General features: G+C 45.3%; 1 protein-coding gene across 1 annotated transcript; it reads right to left on the reverse strand.

Annotated features, from left to right (window-relative positions):
- Positions 1–1,241: 1,241 nt before the first annotated feature.
- On the reverse strand, positions 1,242–19,558 carry LOC135828578 (adhesion G-protein coupled receptor G6-like). The gene is made up of 11 exons (XM_065341014.1): positions 19,504–19,558; positions 18,391–18,576; positions 16,895–16,974; positions 15,080–15,285; positions 9,542–9,807; positions 8,986–9,034; positions 8,118–8,224; positions 6,963–7,084; positions 5,609–5,874; positions 4,815–4,884; positions 1,242–3,753 (listed from the first exon to the last, which is right to left on the reverse strand). Exons 1-11 carry the CDS (start codon positions 19,537–19,539, stop codon positions 3,108–3,110), a joined length of 2,034 nt encoding a protein of 677 aa, XP_065197086.1. The 5' UTR covers positions 19,540–19,558; the 3' UTR covers positions 1,242–3,107.
- Positions 19,559–19,584: the final 26 nt, after the last annotated feature.

The following is a 19,584-nucleotide window of genomic DNA, read 5'->3' on the forward strand; positions in this document are numbered from 1 at the left end:
GGCGCAGTCACCCAGTTTCGGTGGAAGTGCGCGAGTTCGATTGGGATTCAAGTAGGAAGGGAGCGTCTCAGCTTCCTCGGACCACGACCATTCGACTCAGCACCCCGAAGACTACAACTGGTGAAATTTTAATTTTTGCCTTAACTAACTTCCCCGTTTACACGCCATACAGCTTGCATTGGCCACTGGCACACTGGGTCTGGCACTGGCACTGGCACTGGCACTAGCACTGGCACTGGCACTGGCACTGGCACTGGCACTGGCACACCGGGTCTGGAGCATCCACGATGCCAGTGGCTGTCTGGGCAGAACCTTTAGACGTGCAAATTCGCAATGAGTTGTTAGTCATATTTGCGTTCTTTAAAATAACTATGCTAGCCCACTGGTCAATGAAGTGGTTGACCAAATGATCAACCAGTGATGCATGCTGGGGATGTGCATACAACGAAGGTAGCCCTTGGCGGATTATGCTTGGTAAATTGCTGGATTATGCTTTCCATTATGCCCACATTATGCCAGTGATTATGCTACATTTTGCTGGAATTATGCCAATGATGGTGCTATACTGTACCCTTGTACTCTTGTTGCACTTTGCAACGTTACAACGACTCTGGCACCATGCTAGTACGGCTTATAAGTTATAAGGGGTAACAGTCACCAGACGATTTCCTGTACCATGCCTAAATATGCCCGGAGCATTCATCTTCAGCCAGCATCGTATACGTTATGCCAATCGTCGGGTCCCAGAAGTCCTTTGCAATGGACACTTGGACCTGTCGCCATTAGGCATATGCGGATAATGCCGGCAGAAAAACTGGCAGAATTCGGTACTGTTTCTGGTAAGTTTCATGCATGTTTGGTGTGTAGATAAAGAAATGGAGCAGAATTCGAGGAATTGTCCGCCATAAGGTTTGTATGGTTCTGCCAATTTCACTGCTTTTCGAGCAGAATCTGCCACCTTTTCGAGCATTATCCTCACACCCCTAGTCGCCATGCCTACGTTTTCTAGCTAGGTCATCAGAGTTTGTGTAGGTGACCCATTGCTCATAGTAGCGTTATGTTTTGAGAAGGCATGTAAACGTAGTGGAATCTTTCAAGCAGGGTATGCATTACCTACGAGTCGGTTTCACTAGGGCAAGCTTACCCACCCTTATGTCGCGCACATTGAAGAGGGAATTGAGATTGTTGTTCTGATGGTGATGTTATGGTGACGTAATGATTTAGAACAAATGCATGATGATGTATGATAATGATGATGATATCACAAATGTGAAAATTGATTGAGCAACTGGTAAAATAACATGTATAATGATTTTGCAATGCAGCATGATGATATTGAAGCTCAAACGTGTAAAAACCACAGACTGTAGAAAAAGAGAAAGTGGCATGGTAGAAACGAAGGAAAGCATTAGTAAAAATGAATAAACTGTGTCTGCATTATGAAATCACATACAGACTGCGAATCAGGGAGTAGTACAATACGGCATACAATATTGTACTACTCCCTGATGCGAATACCAGCTAAGCTAAACATAACCTGAGCAAGAAATCCGCAGCGTTCAATATCAGCACAAGTAGTACTTAGGGACATGTAACTTATACTAGTTATAGGAATAAAGGTGAGAAGAACGCTGGTAGTCAGAAACAGTGTGCGCACTCCAGATGGTATGACATTGGTCAGCGGGAGATGGCCACACAATAATCATAACACGAAAAGGTACATAAAAATGATAAAAGGAAGTAAAATAGGGCTGTTTCGTTGTTATTCAGAGTTTCATGGCAAAACCAATCATCAGACAACATAAGGAGATTAGAAAGAAAAAAAGCGACAATAATCACATACATGTACATGTAAAATAATATGACGTGTGATGGTATTCTGTTGCAGGTTAGTAACGTTAGCATCCAGATACATGTACTTGAATGTGATGTAAACAAGCATGCAGACACAGCCATTGCGCAGTACGTACATGTAGAACAGGGAGAGAAAGATATTGCAAAGGAATTGAAAAATTCTGATCGAGAGAAACAAGCCCCAGCTACATGCACTTGCGAAACGTTAGAATGTGCAGGCAAGCATGCACTAAAGGCAGCATAACTCGAGCAATGGGATGTCAGCCGAGTTGTGGCATTCGGAAACGCCCGGGGAAATATGTAGTAACTAATACTTGGTAGACAGGCGCTCATGCATTAAAAAAGCATCAAAATGTAACTGCATCATGCAAAAGCAAAACGCAACCGGGAAAGGTACCCAAGAGGGAGGCATTTGAATCAAAACGTTGTTGCATACACGATGATTAAAAGAACGAATTGATTCAGATGACAAGGATTACATGTACAATCTACAAAGGCGCCATGATAACGCAGGGTGTCTGGAAAATTAGAAGTGAAGGACAGTATCCAAACACAACATGTCTCAGCGCTGGGGAACAAAAAAAACAGCTCTGACTGAGCAGCAGGGCAATCACGTCTAACTCGGATGCTTGTGGAATGAACTTATTGAGAAAAAAGAATGATTGCATGTAAGCAGCAAATGAAACCAAAGGCAAGTTGAGAATTTTCCTTTTTGTTAATTAAAAAATTGAGCCTCAAGCGAAACCTGAAATGTTTTTTTATAACTCTCCCAGTAGTGCTACTATTGTATTCATTTCTTAATGGAAGAAAGAACCCAAAGGTTCGAGAGAAAGAAGAGCTAAAGCATTCATGTGGTGGCTACACACTGGTGGCAGACATGTACCGAGCCAGTTTGCTGAAGAACAGTATTCAAATTTAAATCACCAAATAATATAAATTGAAGGGTGACGAGGGAATAAAATAGCATTCAAATGCAGTATTGATTATTGGGTGGTGTTACTTATTTAGTTTTTTTGTTTTTTTGTTTTGTTCCCAATCATTAACAAGAAGCAGAAATGTACGTTTACTGAAAATTGGACGGCCATTGTGATCTAGCCATTCCTGAAAGTGAATCCTGTTCAGGAGAGTTAAGAATCCTCTCACGCAAGTGTAGACATGGAACGTGGGAAGAGAAGATGAAGGTGAACGAAGGTTGCTTGTGGCTAGAGAGTCTAACTCGAAAGTGTTCTGACGTGGAGAAATCCGCTGGATGATTACACACTGTCTGCTTGCTGGTTCGGTCCCTCACTTGGCGCCTTCAAGATGAAGACGGAACTCTGGTTTTGCTCAGATAACGTGATCGGCGTCGGCAAATCACCAGGTGGTCCCGCATCTTCTCGGGTGTCACTCTTCGTTGTTTGTTCGCTGGCCGTACTGCGCCTAAACGTCCCAAAGGAACTGGTGTGCGGCGATTGGCGCTGCAGAGTGAGGGCTATCCGGCTTGATTTGGAGCTGGAACGATGGACGGCGGCTGAGTTGGTGTCTTGACTGAGCACTGAGGTGATCGATTTTCTCCAGGCAGCACGCACCTCGGCATCACGTGACACGTGTACAAAGATTCCCAGCCCCTGGAGAGTGTTGGTGATAGCAAAGATGTACTGTAGAGCGAGGTGATCATAGACGGCTACCAGGGCACCAAACAGCCAGGAAATACCTAACAGAACCGACAGAGATACAACGACCCGCAGCAGATACGACACGCTGCTAGTGTTGGTGGTCTTGATAGACGAAGACACCGCCGAGCCATGTCCATGCAAGGCAACGGTGACGCGTACAAGCACAGCGATGTTGGTCAGGAGTGAAACGCACATGGGAGCTATGAAGGACCCATAGAACACTCCGTTTTCCGTGATCCAACAACTGCACACAGAAACACATGGGATAACAGCACACGAAGGAAGACAGAAATGTTGAAGCCCGCAGCGAATAGTGGTACATGACTAGACCTTTCTTTATACAAGTACATGTAAGTCAGGAGTTAATAGAGAGGTTTAAGAAATTAAGATGCATGTTATTTCTGCCGCGACGCGAAAGTTCACCTCGCGTTATTTGACTCGCGCGTCGAAAAAAACGCGAGTCACCTGCAGCTCACGTCGAAATTTGGCGTTCAACGCCAAATTTGACGTGAAACTGCATGTCACGTCGGAAATAACGTCCAACTTAACCTCTCCAGTTATGTGTGTATTTTTTTCTTTTTTTTCTACAAAATCCACATATCTCCAGACACTGGGGTGAATGATGGAGTGTGGCGGTGGGGCCCAGTAAGCTCCGCCGACCAGAGGTCTCGGCTTCATAGCTCCATGTGTATGGGTGGAATCAGGTCAGAGGGCGAGGCCAGTGAGGGATGATGTTGTAGAACGATTCCCAGGTTGAATGAAGATTATTTCCATGACATACAGACCAAACTGGGATTGGGTAACTGACGCGTGTCGCGAAGACAACCTGGCAAATACCACGAGGTGAGCGCACCCCTCACTACACCCCTTCAGCAAAAATGTGAAAATATTGTCTTGCACTATAGTTGAACTCGGATGGTGAGCCAATTTAATTATTATAAAAAAGGAGGACAACATGTTACGAGTCATGACTAACTGTCCACCAACGTCAGCGAGTGCATGGACTCGAACCACCAGGACTCGAATCCCTACACCAAGCGATGGTGTACTCGCCATCCAAGCAGCGGCCGTTCAACACTCTCTTCACACTTCGAAACTCACGCTTCGATCGAATCCACACAGGCTTCTGAGACGCAGCCCTCACACTAACACGCACACTTCAAGCACCGGTACAAACAAGCAAGCGGACAGCCCCAGCACATAAGATATTCATGAGTTTGAGGTAAAGTCGGAAGAATTAATTGACCGCCAGGACACGAACCGGAGACCCTCCCCGAAATACTAGAGAGTACTTATTATGCTTACTACTTGCTGTTGCCATGGGCACTGAGCTTTGTAATTGCAGCTGCCAGGAACACGATACAGAAAGGCACACCTGTACATTGGGAAGAAGAAGGACTGATGGTGCTCATCTTGGACTGTTGGAGAATTTTACATCATACTAGTAAATGTTTCTTGTTGTAAGGTAACTCCAACGCAGCCACTTTCAGTCTTGCACATGTGTAAAACATCGCTCTTTCAACTCCAATAACGGTCTAATCATCATGATGATGGTCCGGCCCGAATTTGGTGGAATACAATTTGATTCGGAGCAAAGAGACCGTTATTGGGGTTGGAAGAGTGAGATTTTATACATTATGGACTGCGACACAAATGCACCAAAAGGAATAACGTATCACCCAGGGAGAGAGAGAGAGAGAGAGAGAGAGAGAGAGACCAGACGTGATTAGCTGTTTCGCACAAGTGCCCTAGTATTTGTGAACATTGCTAATAGATCATAGCCATGCATAATCGAGCAGAAGCTTTCTCACATGCAACACATCACGGTGCGATGATAATACTCTTGTTGCTTGTGCTTGCGGTAGTCATAACAAAAATGATTCATTTTGATTGCACTTGGACTACCCTAGTAGAGGTGGTGAGGCTTCCTGGTGCTTCATCCATAGCAAGAGGTTTCTGTAGAAGACTCGCTCTTTTCCATTCACTCTGCAACCATTATATTATCGTACTCGTTTATCAATCAGTTATTACTGGACTATGCTTGCACTATGTTATAAGAAACATGTGAAAACAATAGTAGTAGTGGACCTACGTCTTACCTGCTGTTAGCAAAAGGAGAATCTTGATAGTGAAGCCTTGAAACATGCCGAATATATCCACAATTTGTTTGTAGAGCATGATGGCTTCCAGGGAGGTTAATGAAAACATCAGCAGGAAGAGGAAATGAAGCAGCAGAGCGATAACAGTGCAGATGTTTGGGGATGATGTGGCAGTGCGAATGCCAAAGACGAAAAAGACAATTGCTAAGAGCATATCCATGCTCAGGAGGAACACAATCCGGTTGTGACGCCTGGCTCGCATTGCCCTGCAAGCAAGCGTACATCACAAGTAGTACATCCGTTAATGGAATGCTAGACCTTCACAAAGATAACCATAGCTACTTGCTCCTCAAGGCACGTAGGGAAACATGCTACTCCAGGAACAGGCGTTGCTTCAAAAAGCAATCCAACTCCGGCTTTCCCTCTTTCCCTCGCCACCCAGTATAAGTTATTAAGTGTTCAAAAAATTAGAAAAGGATACAAATACCCACAAACCTGACAAATGCACACAAATTATAATAAACAAAATACTCAATCTGCGGACAGAACTGTTTCGTCCTTTATGGACTCGTCAGCGCAGCACAGAGGAAATGAGGCCGAACCTGATAGCAATGGAAATAAAAATTTCCAATTAACAAAATAATTATAATATGATGGTGAAGACACCACTGCAGCTGCACCTATCATTGAGTATTTTAAAAGGTGGTAAAGACACGCCTGGCAATATGGCAGTAAATACATGCCTGCCCACATACGCTCTCTAGGCTGCAAAGTTCTGGCACAGAGCTTTACTTCTCACCACCATCACCACCATCACCACCACCATCACCATCATCACCACCATCACCACCATCACCACCACCATCACCACCATCACCACCATCATCACCACCAAAGAAGACCATAGGTCTGTGGGAAACACCCTAGTAAAATAAAAGTTAATAATAAAAAATAATAACAATAATAACCATCACCACCACCATCACCACCACCATCACCAACATTGACGAAACGTACATTGCAATCGAGCTATGTCGTTGCTGTGTCATCTTCTATGTGCCATTCGCTACTTGATGTACCAGCCTGCTATGACGGATACCGTCAACCATGCATCCACTGGGCGCCAGGCGCGAACTAATGGTAGTGGCCATGAGAAAGAGAGCTCTGTGGCCGAAATTTGCACCCTGGAACTTTGCAGCCTAGAGAGCATGGGTCGGCAGGCGTGTATTGACCGCCGCATTTCCAGGTGGGTCTTTATCACCATGTGAATCAACCATATAATTACTGAAGTATTATTATGTACACCCAATGCACAGAGCCCTGGTATTCACAGTGATCTACAAAGTCGCCTTACTTGAAACTTGCAATAGTGGCCATTGAACCAATCAAAGCTATTGCAGAGAGAGTACAGCCAATGTAGGTGATAATACTCAACGCCTTGTCAGCTGGTTGGGAAGATTTGAAGGCACTACGAGACTGAAGGTTTATGCAGGCAGAAGAGGAAACAAAACATAAATTTTATAATTGTCCAAAACAGAAAATGCCTGGGAAATGATTGCTCGGCAGAACGGAAAGGCGCACAAAATTGACTTCTGTAGTACAGCAGACCGTCCAACCGTCCTGCTTTGGACCAAAACATTCGTATACATTTACATGGGACACGATTGCCATTGTATACATTGTATATGGATGTCCTGCTTTGGAATGGTGGCAAGGTTGGACAGACTGGTACAGGTCTTTATTGAATGGAGCAAAATAAGTTTGTAGTGTTTTAAAAGCACTTGTCTAGACCACCCGGTTTCACAGATGACGTGCAAATTTGCTTCTGCGAGTATTCCATGTGTACCAAGCGACCCATATTGCTCTTGATATAAGTGATCAGTTCGACAGGCCTCCATGCGCAATACTGTTGAGACCTAACAAGGTCAACACATATTATTAGCTGTGAGGAGGTTGCGTTATACGCTCCCTCACCTCGTTCTGGTTTGTACCCAAACATATCGACCCTCGTGCAAATCTCGCTGTGTTTCTTAAAGTTAGGGCGCTTTGATTTTAATGCTTTGTTCTGATTTAACAATAGGTTGTTGTTCACTACTTCAAGTAGATATCATTGTGATTGGTGCTACTGAAGTGCTTGCCAATGAAATTCAACGACTGACTGAAAATAGAATCTGATAATTTGCCATACGTCTAGGTGAACGCCCATGTATGTGTTGACAAAGGCCACTTACTTCATTGGCAAAGGGGAGATGCAACAGGGGAAGCACGTACTACGTGACTCGTGCCGGGGAGTGGGCAGCTCCATCGACCCAGGGTCTCGACTCCATGCATGGCGAACAAGACACACCATTGGGCCTTGGTATTGACTTTTAACCCCTATGCCCTTGTAGCTTTCACTGGAGACCGTATCTGCAGGTTGTCACGCTTTTGGCAGTACAATGCTCGGAAAACGCAATCAATCAAGACATAGCTCTATACCCTTATAAATCTTAGATCTACCACTACTCACAACGAGAACTGCAAAGTTTGTCAGGTGTGTACACTTGCACTGAACAACGTTGGTCATCAGATCGGTCACGTCGGTATCCAGGTAACAGCCATCTGTGGCCCAACCACCTAGGGGCAATACGCAAGGGCGATGTAACGAAGAGAAAAAGTAATTCAAGTCTGAAGAAGGGATGAGGCTTCCTGCAGCTCTATCCCTGGAATATGAAATTCGGGAGGACAAACCCATTCCCATAGCGCTGCACATCCGAACCGGTTTCGTTCATCCACAACGTTTCGGCACTAGGCCCTTATCGGGATATAGCTACTCTGAATACAGCGGCAGCAGCACAAAAGCAGTATAATTATAATGCGCAGAATGTAGTGGCAGGTAACTGTGTGGCTTCTGCTCTATTCTTTGTTGCTGTCGTTGGTCATTGTCTTTTTTATGACGATAATTATAACTAGATCATAGCATGGAACCAGGGATAACTTGTAGGGCAGCATGACCTGTTTGGGCAGCTGAGTGGGCATTCGTGCTCCTAGAAGATGTTGGATTTTACATGCATTTCAGCTCATGTTGCAATGGCGTCCACCGCACGATACTGAAATCATCGCCTGATGGCCCTATTCACAAGTTGAGGGAAAGATACAAACGGGAAAAGCCTGAAAATCGACTGTCACCATCAGGAATCAAACCAGGGACCTTAGCTTGAGGCCAGCGATGCTCTAACCGCTGAGCTGTGGGGTAGCTGTCATCCCAGCAAAGACCGTTCAACATGATGGGCCTATAGTAGGATTTACGCATGTGACCCTACGTGTGTCTGTATTCGTACAATGTATTTATCTATTTAGACTAGTAATAATAAGCTACAATGTGAATTTAAAATTACCTTTCCCATAGCTCCAGTATACGCACGTTGGTTTTAACCAAGCTCCGGTCTGCATGAAAAGAAGAAAAGAGTATGGTTCGCAAACTACATGAGGTAAAGAGCTGTGATCGGTTTACAGATCGGGATTGAAACAGTAACACATCTACAGTTTATGGTGTATAACATGGCTTGGATATAGTTTGATGCGGGCATAAATTTGCCAATGCCACAATCAGGCAAGAACCGAATAAGCAAAGCCAAGCAGTATGACGTACCGGAAAGTAAATCTTGCCTGCCTCTTTCGTTCTCTTTTCAGGAGTGCAGCACAGGGAATGATGAGCTAAGGCTTTGGAAATTTATTTTTCACTGCTACTGTATCAGGTCCGGCCTCATTTTCCTCTGTGCTGGGCTGATGAGTCCACAAAGGACGAAACAGTTCTGTCCGCAGATTGAGTAATTACAAGTGTAAAGGCAGCGAGCAGATAGTGGCAGCAGGTTAGCATGAATTTGTGCAAATACACAGCAGTTCTTACTGATGGTGCAAAATTCACTGTCGTCGGAGTTATCAAGCACTTACAGAATCAATGGAAAGTTGGAAGGTGAGAGTGACAGGTTCTCCGGCCAAGGGTTCGTTTGCTGGCCCCCCAAGGTTGGCTGAGACAACTGCAGTGGCAACTGCTGTGTCCTTGTCCAGCCCGTCGTCTTGGAAGAGGATGGGTGATTTATAGAAGATGAAGGAGGTTTGGCGTTCTTGGCATTGTGATTGATTGGGTGGGAGTGCTGAACCGGACGGTACTATATCTAATGCACTCGATGGTATTACCACCCGTAACGTGGATTCTTCTGCAAAATGGAAAGAGGATATCAATAACAATATTTCGAACAGATCAAACAAGGGGATGAATGTTTGTAGTTGACGAGTGTGGTTGCGAGTTTTTTACGTCTGACGTCTTCCTCCCCCAACCGGGAGCATGGCGTCCATTGACTTCGGTATTTTGGATAGTGAAGGCTTGGAGTCACTGGCAAAGGCCAATAACGTCAAGTGGGCCGGCCTGAGCCGGGTGCAATTGGTTGGCGCCCTGAGGGGAAAGTTGCAACCACTGGACGATCAGATCGACACACACAGGGTCACAAAGCAGGCAGGCGGATGTGAATGTACCAGTACTGATGCTACTGCGCTAACGAAGATGATGGTTGACCTGATGGAGACGGTCCGAAACCTGGTAGCAGAAGTTTCCGACCTACGAAAAATCTCTCTCGAAAAGGAGAAAAGAAAAGATGCCGCCATTGCAGAACTCAGGGAGGAGCTTCGCGCCCTGACACAACATCACCAGCACATCGATGTCTCTAATCGCGCCCTCGACAGCCACCTGGATGAGTACTCGTACCGAGCAGCTACAAACATTCCCGCCACGGGTGTACCAGTACCCGCATCCGCACCAACAGGGCTTGAAACCGCAGCTCTGGGCGAGACGTACGCTAGTCGTACCTTCTCTACACCACGAACAAGCAACGCCAGTCGTACTGACAAGCCTGTCAGCACCAAGTACGACTGGTCGATCGTACGTGAAGCCGCCAACCGCCACAGGAAGCCCGCAGATCTGCGTGGAGGTAAGAAAATAACACGCAGAGTTGTATTCGTTGGGGGCATCAATATCAACTGCAGTGCTGATGATCTTGTTGCGTACTGTAGAAAGAAGAATGTGGAAGTTACTGGCTGTAAACTGATCCCCTCCAGAACAGTGTATGGCACGTTGTACGCACATCTGACAGTTGCTGAGCATGACGAAAGAAATGTTCTGGAAAACGATTTCTGGCCCGAGCATGTAACAGCACGAGAATGGAAGTTCAAGAACCCACCCCTCCCCAAGAAATCATAAACTGTGATGTTGAATCCACACGCACCCATCTTTTTTCCCACTAGGACCACATCGACACCATCATCTAACGGTGTGTCAGGGCAACTGAACCCAGATGCACCTACCTTCACTCTCCCATCACCATACGATACCTCAGCCTTCATACCAAACAAACATCCCCATCATATGCGGCTAGCCACAACCAATGCTTGCAGCTGGTATCCAAAGGCCGATGAAATTAATAACATATTTGGTACTTCAGACATGGACATATTAGGCATCACCGAAACCTGGCTAACTCAGAAAATTCCTAACTCTGTATTATTGCCAACTGCCGCTTTTGACATAGTGCGAAGAGACCGCCCATCTCATGTCGCTCTGCGTGGCGGTGGTGTTGCTTTCTTACTCCGACCAGGACTCGCCTACGTCAGACGAGCAGACCTCGAGCCTGCCAACACCAACCTTGAAATCCTATGCATTCAACTTAAAAATGGCCACAAAGATGTCTATATTTTCTGCTGTTATCGGCCACCAAGGCAGGATCATTCAACCTTCCTCTCTGGCTTGCGTGAGTCCATCTCTTCCATTACGGACACTACGGCTTCCATTATCATCCTCGGTGACTTTAATGCTCGGCACAACGAATGGTATAGGCAGGACCCGAACACTGCTGCTGGAAGATGCCTTGTCGAACTGCTGGATGATACTGGTTTTACACAACTTGTACGCGACCGCCCAACACGTTTCTCCGCCGCAGGTCAGAGCTCTTCTCTCCTTGACCTTGTTCTTTGTAACCAACCATTCCTCATCCACAACCTCACCACACTTCCCCCTGTTTCTGATCACTGTCCTGTGGTATTTGATCTCGCAATACAGACTCGTTCCCAGCAACCAGTGCACTCTGATTTGCTCGTGAACAACTATGCAGCCACAGACTGGCCCGCACTTAATAACCACCTTTGGAGCCTCCCTCTTCTCGCTGCTGTACAAGAAGCCAGTAGTACAGATGAAGCATGGGTCTCCTGGCGAACACTAGTTGACACAGCCATATTATCTTTTGTTCCGAAGGTTCGAAAACGAACAAATCGTTATGGAAAGCCTTGGTTCACCTCTGTGCACCATCGCCTCCGTCAACGTCGAGATCGACTATTTGCTGCAGCAAAACGTGTCAATACCCCTGAGTGCTGGGCTGCTTATCGCATTTCAAGGAACTGCCTCGTCGCTGCCATCCGTAAAGCTAAACGTCACTTCTACGACCAGATGTCAGAAGGCCTTCATGCAGATCGAGGATCTTATGACTGGTGGAAGAGAGTCAAGAAAATGTGCCACATCAATTGTCCTCACACCGCTATACCTGATATACAAGGAGTCGATACCTTAGCGGTTACCGACCCTGAGAAAGCGAACATCTTCTGTCAACAGTTCGCCAAGAATAGTCAAGCTACACCGTCGTCGGATGCAGATCATCGTGATCTCGCCATGCCTTCTTCTTCGGAAACATTTGCCATCCGCCCTCTGTCTATCGTGGAAGTATTCAAGGCACTGTCGACCCTAAGTGTGCGAAAGTCTACAGCTGGCAGTCTTCCTAACAGGATCCTACGAGAGACAGCAGAAGTGCTCGCCCAATCCCTCACTGCTCTCTTTAACCGCTGCACCACTTACCGATCCCAACCCCTTGAGTGGAAAGTTGCAATCGTTACCCCAATTTACAAGGGTAAGGGAAGTCGCAATGACCCTGCTAACTACCGGCCGATATCTCTGCTGAATGGTGTGGCAAAATGCTACGAAGCGTTAATCAGCCGCCAGGTGTACGCGTTTGTAGCGAAACACAAACTACTGTCGCCGAAACAGTTCGGGTTTCGCCACCACCGAAGCACGGTTGACCAACTTGTGCATATCACATCAACTGTCAGCTCTGCATTTGATAACCGGGCCCAGTGTGATGCCGTCTTTCTCGATTTCTCGAAGGCATTTGATCGTACCAGCCATCGCCTCCTAGCCTCATGTCTGTCCGGTTGGTGTGCACCTGACTCATTCGCGTGGCTGATGGACTTCCTGGAAGGCCGATCGATGTCTGTGCGGGTCGGAACCTCCTTATCAACCCATATGTCGCTCACCGCTGGTGTGCCACAAGGCTCCCACCTAGGCCCTCTATTATTCAACCTTTCTATCAACTCCCTTCCCAGCATTCCCCAATCCAGCGATCTGACTCTGTTTGCGGATGATTCCAACATGGTCTGCGTTTCTCCGCCTACTATCGTACCCGCCGCGCACACTGCCTCCCTGCAACTAGACCTTGATAGATGTGTGAACTGGTCCCATAAAGCTGAAGCAGTTTTCAATGCTAACAAATGTGTCCATGTTCCCTTTTGCAGACCTAAATCAAACCCACCTGATCCCAGGACCGTCACCATGGCCGGTACGTTACTGACCCAGCCCTCTTCCCACCGCCATCTGGGCATCATCCTCACTCCTTCACTCAATCTGTCCCCCCATATTCAACACATTACCAGCAAATTTCGAGGTCGGGCTTTTCTTTTAAACCACATGTCCAACTTCCTTCCTTTTCCTGCTGTGAATCTTTTGTATAAATGTTATGTTCGTCCCCTCCTTGAATATGCTGTTCCCGTTTGGATGTTTTCCGTTTCAGCCACCATGTCCACAACCCTTGATAAACTGCAGGCTACTGCTGCTAGAGCATACTTAAATAGTAAACTCAAGCGTCGGCCTGACTGGACGACTTCCAAAGAAGACCTCAATGTTCTGTCCTCTTGGGAATCGTTAGCATGGCGACGGCAGATTCTTGGCCTTGTCTATTTCCACCATGTATTCTCCCAATACCCCTCCTTGTTGTCTCACTTCCAGCTACCCTCTTCCCAAAGCAGTCGGCACCCTTCATCCATAATTCTTCCTAAAGCTGGCACCTTCTTTCGTAAATCAACCCTTTTTTCTTTGAGTGTTGCCTGGAATAAACTTCCTGAAGATATTCGTTCACTCTCTACAACAGCGAAATTTAGTATTGCTGTTCGTCGGTATCATTCGCAATCTATGTTTTCTTTGAAAGGTATTCCTGACTTTTGTGTCTAGGCTAACCACATCTATGATAGTTTCAATAGTTGGTGTATATGTCAGTTATAGTAGTCCGCAATGCTGCTTTTCTAATTCTCATTATGATTAGCATGCAATGTACTACCTGAAGTACTGAATTTACTTCTTCTGTACTCTATATTCTAATGTATCTTCTACCTCTTCTCCCTTACGAACATACTTTCTCATTTCCATACTTATATAGGAGACTCCCTTCGATAGGCATCTATTTGCCTCTGGAGGATCCGTGAAATAAAAATCAATCAATCAAGGGGTTATGCACTCATTCGCAGTTAGTAAAAGACCATCTATCGATTTAATTTGCACGTCCTCTTGTATTCTGTGGCTGTGTATGAATGTAGTCAATGCATGACTATTACACTTATCTTTTGTTTGAGGACATGTTAGCAAGACATGAATGTGGGGAACAGAGACCAAACATGTATACCCATATCAATGTTAACGTACCTGCACACACAACAGAGGTGAAAGGCTGTGCAGCTGAAACTTTTAGTTTCACTACCTCGAGCTGCCTGGAGCGGCCTTTTTTGTGTCAATATTAACGTATATTATCTATACCCAATTACGTGATGCTAGCATAAGACACACGGGTGATGCGGCCAATAACCAGCCATAGCTATGACAATAGAGGGGAAAATGAATGAGAAAGTGGGAACAGAAACTAAACGAGAAGCTCGATTACCATGGCGTCTAAGGTATGCACGCAGTTCAGCTCAGGCGCAGGCAATTTGTCATAACAAATTAATTACGGGGTGATGCCTCTTAGATCTTCGAATGCCCAAGCTTCAAGTATGAGATGCAGCTAAATCATTTCTCTCTGGTCAGCACCAAATGCCTGAGATGTGACAGCACGTCTGACCTGCACCAGTGGCATGTACAGTGTGTCAGAGCAAAGTGCAAAAATAGATTATTTCATATAATACCTACCATTTACAGTCGGATATTGAGCCAAACTAACCATGGATAAGAAGAAAGGACAACAATGTTACGACTTGTGACTAACTGTCCACCAACGTAACCAGATCATAATTATACAGTCAGCGAGTGCAAAAACATGGCACAAAACTGTATATGATCTGGTTTCGTTGGCGGATAGTTATTCAAAACTGGTACCATTTTGTCCTTTCTTCTTATCTATGAAAACCTACTATCTGGGAAATTGTCCAGGGGTCCCAGGTACAATTCACGGCCCTGATTTAGAGCAGCAAACGCTAGCGCTTGATCGGGTCTTTCCGGGCAGCCAACGACAACTGAAAGGCCGTCCTCCATTATCTGCAGAATACTACCATAGTCTTCTCTCTCTTCTCCATCGCCAGTGAACGAAGTAGCCAAGGTCTCCAGGTTCAGCGAAATGCTGTGAATAAAAACAGAGAAGATTTAATACAGTTTCTGAGATCACCTGCACTAGCAGTGAGGAGCCAATAAGTCGTACCTTTGATACAACATCCAGTGCTGGGACCTCCACAGCAAACCATTTCCACAGCGCGGACAGCTCTAGCACATCTTGGATGCGCGCTCCAACAGCCTTCCAACTTGGAAGGTTCTAAGTCCTTGAATCGTGGTTTTACCGTATTGACTATTTTCCAATGGTCTTTCCAGTATCGTCATCGACATGCATGAACATCCGCCAACGTCCTTCACAGCTGAGACTTCAGTTCGTGCTTACTTGGTTGCGCTCTGTTTCCCCTCCTTATGTTATTTCTATAACCTAGAACCTTCCAAGTTGGAAGGCTGGTGGTGTGCACATCCAAGATGTGCTAGAGCTGTTAGCCAGTTAGTTGTAGAACGTCAGTACCGTGTACTGTGCAATGTTATCGCATAAGCTGATTGTTTCGTGACTGGTGGTGTTAGTGGATATTATAGCGTAACTTGTAGGTCCTTGGTCCATTTTATTTTCTATAAATTAATCATTGGCTCTCCATCTGAGTCCGTCCTTGCACGTACCTGATGAGCCGTCCTCATCTATACGGCGAAACGATCGTCGTGTGAAACTGTTGCTTGTTACCGCTGTTTATTGTCCATCTAAATTGTCGGAGTGCAGCGCTGTTCAAGGTTAACCGAGGCGTCCGGTTTTGCAGGAGTCTTGTTCGCATAGCTTCTCCTGTTATTGATCTTCGCATCTTTTGTGCCACACAAGTTGTGTGGAATGTTGGTTTGCGTCCTTGAATCGTGGTTTGACCGTTTTGTCTGATGGTCTTGCCAGTATCGTCATCGACGTGCACGAACATCCGCAGCTCGTGCTTATCTTGGTGGCACTCACCCTCCCCTCCGTATGTGCTAAAGCTGTTAGCCTAGGTCTTTTTCATTTTCTATCTTTCATCCTTGGCTCTCCGTCTGAGTCCATCATAATTATGTTAAAAATGATTTGTAATAATTTTTTGTGTAATTACCTGAAAGTATTGTTGTAAAACAGGCCAATGTGAAGACTGAACGCTTTGCAAAAGAAGCCAATACCGATGGAGCAAATAGAAAGGTAAGGAAGCTGTATGAAGTTTACCGCTTCTCAGTTTCCGGCATACCTAGTTTCACGTGTTGAACAATGTAGTCTAAATCCGCTACTGCAGTTATTTTGTTTTAGTGCCTTTCCAGTGTTCTATTAGCACCCCTGGTTCTCAATCTATTGTTCTTCCTCTCATTTGACTTAGAAAATCTCAGATTTTGAATTTTTTGCGCTCCATACATTATTTTATTTTCATTATTTTATTGGCTTGGTGAGACTCCCATGATAGGTATCCATTTACCTCTGGAGAATCCGTAAATAAACAAACAAACAAACAAAGTTAGAAACGGTTATTACTGCTCCTCTGCCTTTCCGAAGCAAGTTGGAAATCTATCCCAAAAACATTATGCAACTGGAATTTTTTCAACAGGCCCACGAAACCGAATACTGTTTGGGTCTTCGATGCTACTAAAACAACAACTGGAAAACATCTGAATTGTAGAAAGTCATTTTGATGCCTTACTTTTTGCCGAATTGGGGATCAATCTTGCCTGGCTCGACCTTCACGATATTATTCACTGTTGACACAATGCTTTTAAAAATCTAGTAAAAAGTCACACAAACGACAGACAATTCAATTCCTGATTCAGCCAAATTTGGAAATGCCTAAGAGTGCTTTTTCAACGAGGTTCGGCGCTTGAAAAGTAGACTTCAAATATGTTTTGACCATGCGAAGCTCTTCTCTTCGTTCACGAGGCCCTAGATCTCCGTCATCTGTTTCTCAGACATTTTAATCACAGTTCTGTGCCGCCTAAAGTGACTCAAATATACAACTGCGTTTGCCTTATGAGCTCGTTTTGGGAACCACTCAGGGGACTGAACAATGTTTTTTGGAAAACAGAAGCAGTACGTGGCATGTGGCATGTGGCCTCTAATTTCCTAAAACATTTGAAATTGACGTTGATGTAGTCAGCTATAATGTGGATGTCTGCAAATAGTATCGTAGCAGGCTACATCGACCTTGAAAAGACCTTGAAAAATCTGCAACAGAAAAGAGCAGTATGAACTCTGACATCGGTCACGGACAAAGAAAAAGTGGAGACAGTATGATGGCGCCACCAAACGGTACCAAAACCAATGAGGAAGACGACGAGCATGGCACCAAAAGAAGAGATTCTACCATTGAGTTGAGTGAGGGAGAGTGTGTCGGCCTGGTTGATGCCAAAATGTATTCTGATTGTGATTCGCCCACGTTGTGCTGTGCGTGTCACGGTGGCGTTGTTAAGTTACGGATGAAAGTAATTGGGGGTGATTCACAAGACTGCTTCGCGTGTTCCAAAGGATTGGGCTGTAGACTTGAAATTGGTCAGTGAATGTTGTGTTGTTCCGGTCATGTTTGAGCAGACCAACTTGTCACAAACGTTTTCCAAACTTGACTTTTACTCCTGCTTCTGAATCTATACTACATTATACTCTCCATTCTATATCCCTTCCGTGCCTGTTTCTTCTCCCCTCCCCATTCTCTTTGTGCCCTCTCCTCTTCTAAGTCATCTCCTTGTGAGAAGGCACCATTGCCTGTTTGGTTTAACGACTATAAATAAGCACAACAACAACAACTTCTGTGTTATTTTTAAAATGAAGAGGTTTTTACGTGTGAGACACGTGGCCACATAGACGTAGCGGTCAGATAAGGACGACCACATCAATATTTGATGGGAATGGCACATCCACTTGAACTTATGTTGCCAGGTCCCAATGTACCCTTACCCTATGTTGACGTTGAGTGTGCGCCCCGGGCTGGAGAGCTGAAAAATCAGCGAAAACAAAAATGATGATCCTTTCAATTTCTTAGGAATGGGTTTGCTCCCACACTGGAGCTCGCGCTATTCCGCCGACTTGACACTTGACTGTCAAGTGTCAAGTCAAGTCGGCGGAATAGCGCGAGCTCCGGTGTGGGAGCAAACCCATCCTTAAACATCATCGCCGAAGTCGCAACCCCCATTTCTTCCAATTTCTTACCTTTACTTTATCCATTGTATTGATGATTCCTGTATGTGATTCAATGCTGACCGTTGTCAGCTTGTTGATGATACCTGAAGAATAGCCAATGTCTTCACTTGACAGCGTAGAACTGTTACCAGTCAATGTTTCCAGTTGTGTTCCAATGCCTCTCATCTGCTGTGGATCACTAGTGTTAAGTGCAACCTGCATTGTGCATAACGTTCGGGAGATAGATTACTACCGGTATTAGAGTAACATTTTCCATCCACCTCTTACAATACGAAAATATGAAGTAGCGACGTCGGCGGTATTAGTCATGAACTAAATCTTGGTTGTTCCTATGTGGAACACACGTGTCCTGCCGAACTTGACTCTTGACTGACTCACAGCTTCTCAGTTCGTATTGTTGTCCCCCACGCGGGCACATGCGACTAGGTGTTGGAGGTGACAGCGTTATGAACAGCCACTGGCTCTCAGGATCAGTTTAGCACAACTCCATGAGCGACAGTGACTCGCGCTCCTACCTGGTGTCTCACAAGGTGCTTGTCGCGCTGGAAATGGAGCGTCTCTGAAAGTTTGTATCCCCGGTGATGAATGTGCCTGGAGAGCCCTATAATTATAAGTGGTGCTTGCTTTTAAAGTACAATCTTCCTCAGCTTACTCCTGGTCAGCTAATCGGTGGCGAATTCCCGAAAACAGCGTGTATTGAGCAGGGAGTGGTGCTTTGATACACACATGATGTCGCTGCATTCTAGCGCAAGAATTGTGGACGCTGTGATAGAGAATCTGTTATCACCAAGATGCTCCCACCCAGAGCTTTTCAACGAGCACAAGATCATGAAAATGGACTTCTTTGACTAAACATGTGACCTGGGAATGGTGCAATTTCGTTTTGTATGTCAACTTTAAAATAGTAACTGACGTTTAGTAGTCGATCAAACAGCATAATAATTGCTCTGGTGTGATATTCAGGCCTCACTCTACCCACGCATTCCACGCACATACATGTACTGCTATCACAGCTTTCCTCGAATATTCTACGTCATTTACATAGTACAAACCCTTCTCCTTTACAATACCCAGGTATGATATCGGCAATGCTACAATTTACAAAATTCAAAATACACTTACCATGGAGAGAGTAGAGAGATTGTTGATGGGCATCATCCTTGACGAAGATGAAGCATGTGCTGTTGACAATAAAGCTAAACG

The sequence above is a fragment of the Sycon ciliatum genome, chromosome 12 (assembly GCF_964019385.1).
Source record: "Sycon ciliatum chromosome 12, ocSycCili1.1, whole genome shotgun sequence".
Classification (NCBI taxonomy): Eukaryota; Metazoa; Porifera; class Calcarea; order Leucosolenida; family Sycettidae; genus Sycon; species Sycon ciliatum.

Excerpts from the sequence above, each read along its gene's own strand:
- LOC135828578 (XM_065341014.1), bottom strand. The coding sequence starts at position 19,539 with ATGATGCCCATCAACAATCTCTCTACTCTCTCCATG. Across the intron at positions 15,286-16,894 it reads GATCCCCAATTCGGCAAAAA|CATTTCGCTGAACCTGGAGA; the intron begins GTAAGGCATCAA and ends TTTTATTCACAG. Across the intron at positions 5,875-6,962 it reads GCCACTATTGCAAGTTTCAA|GGCAATGCGAGCCAGGCGTC; the intron begins GTAAGGCGACTT and ends GCTTGCTTGCAG.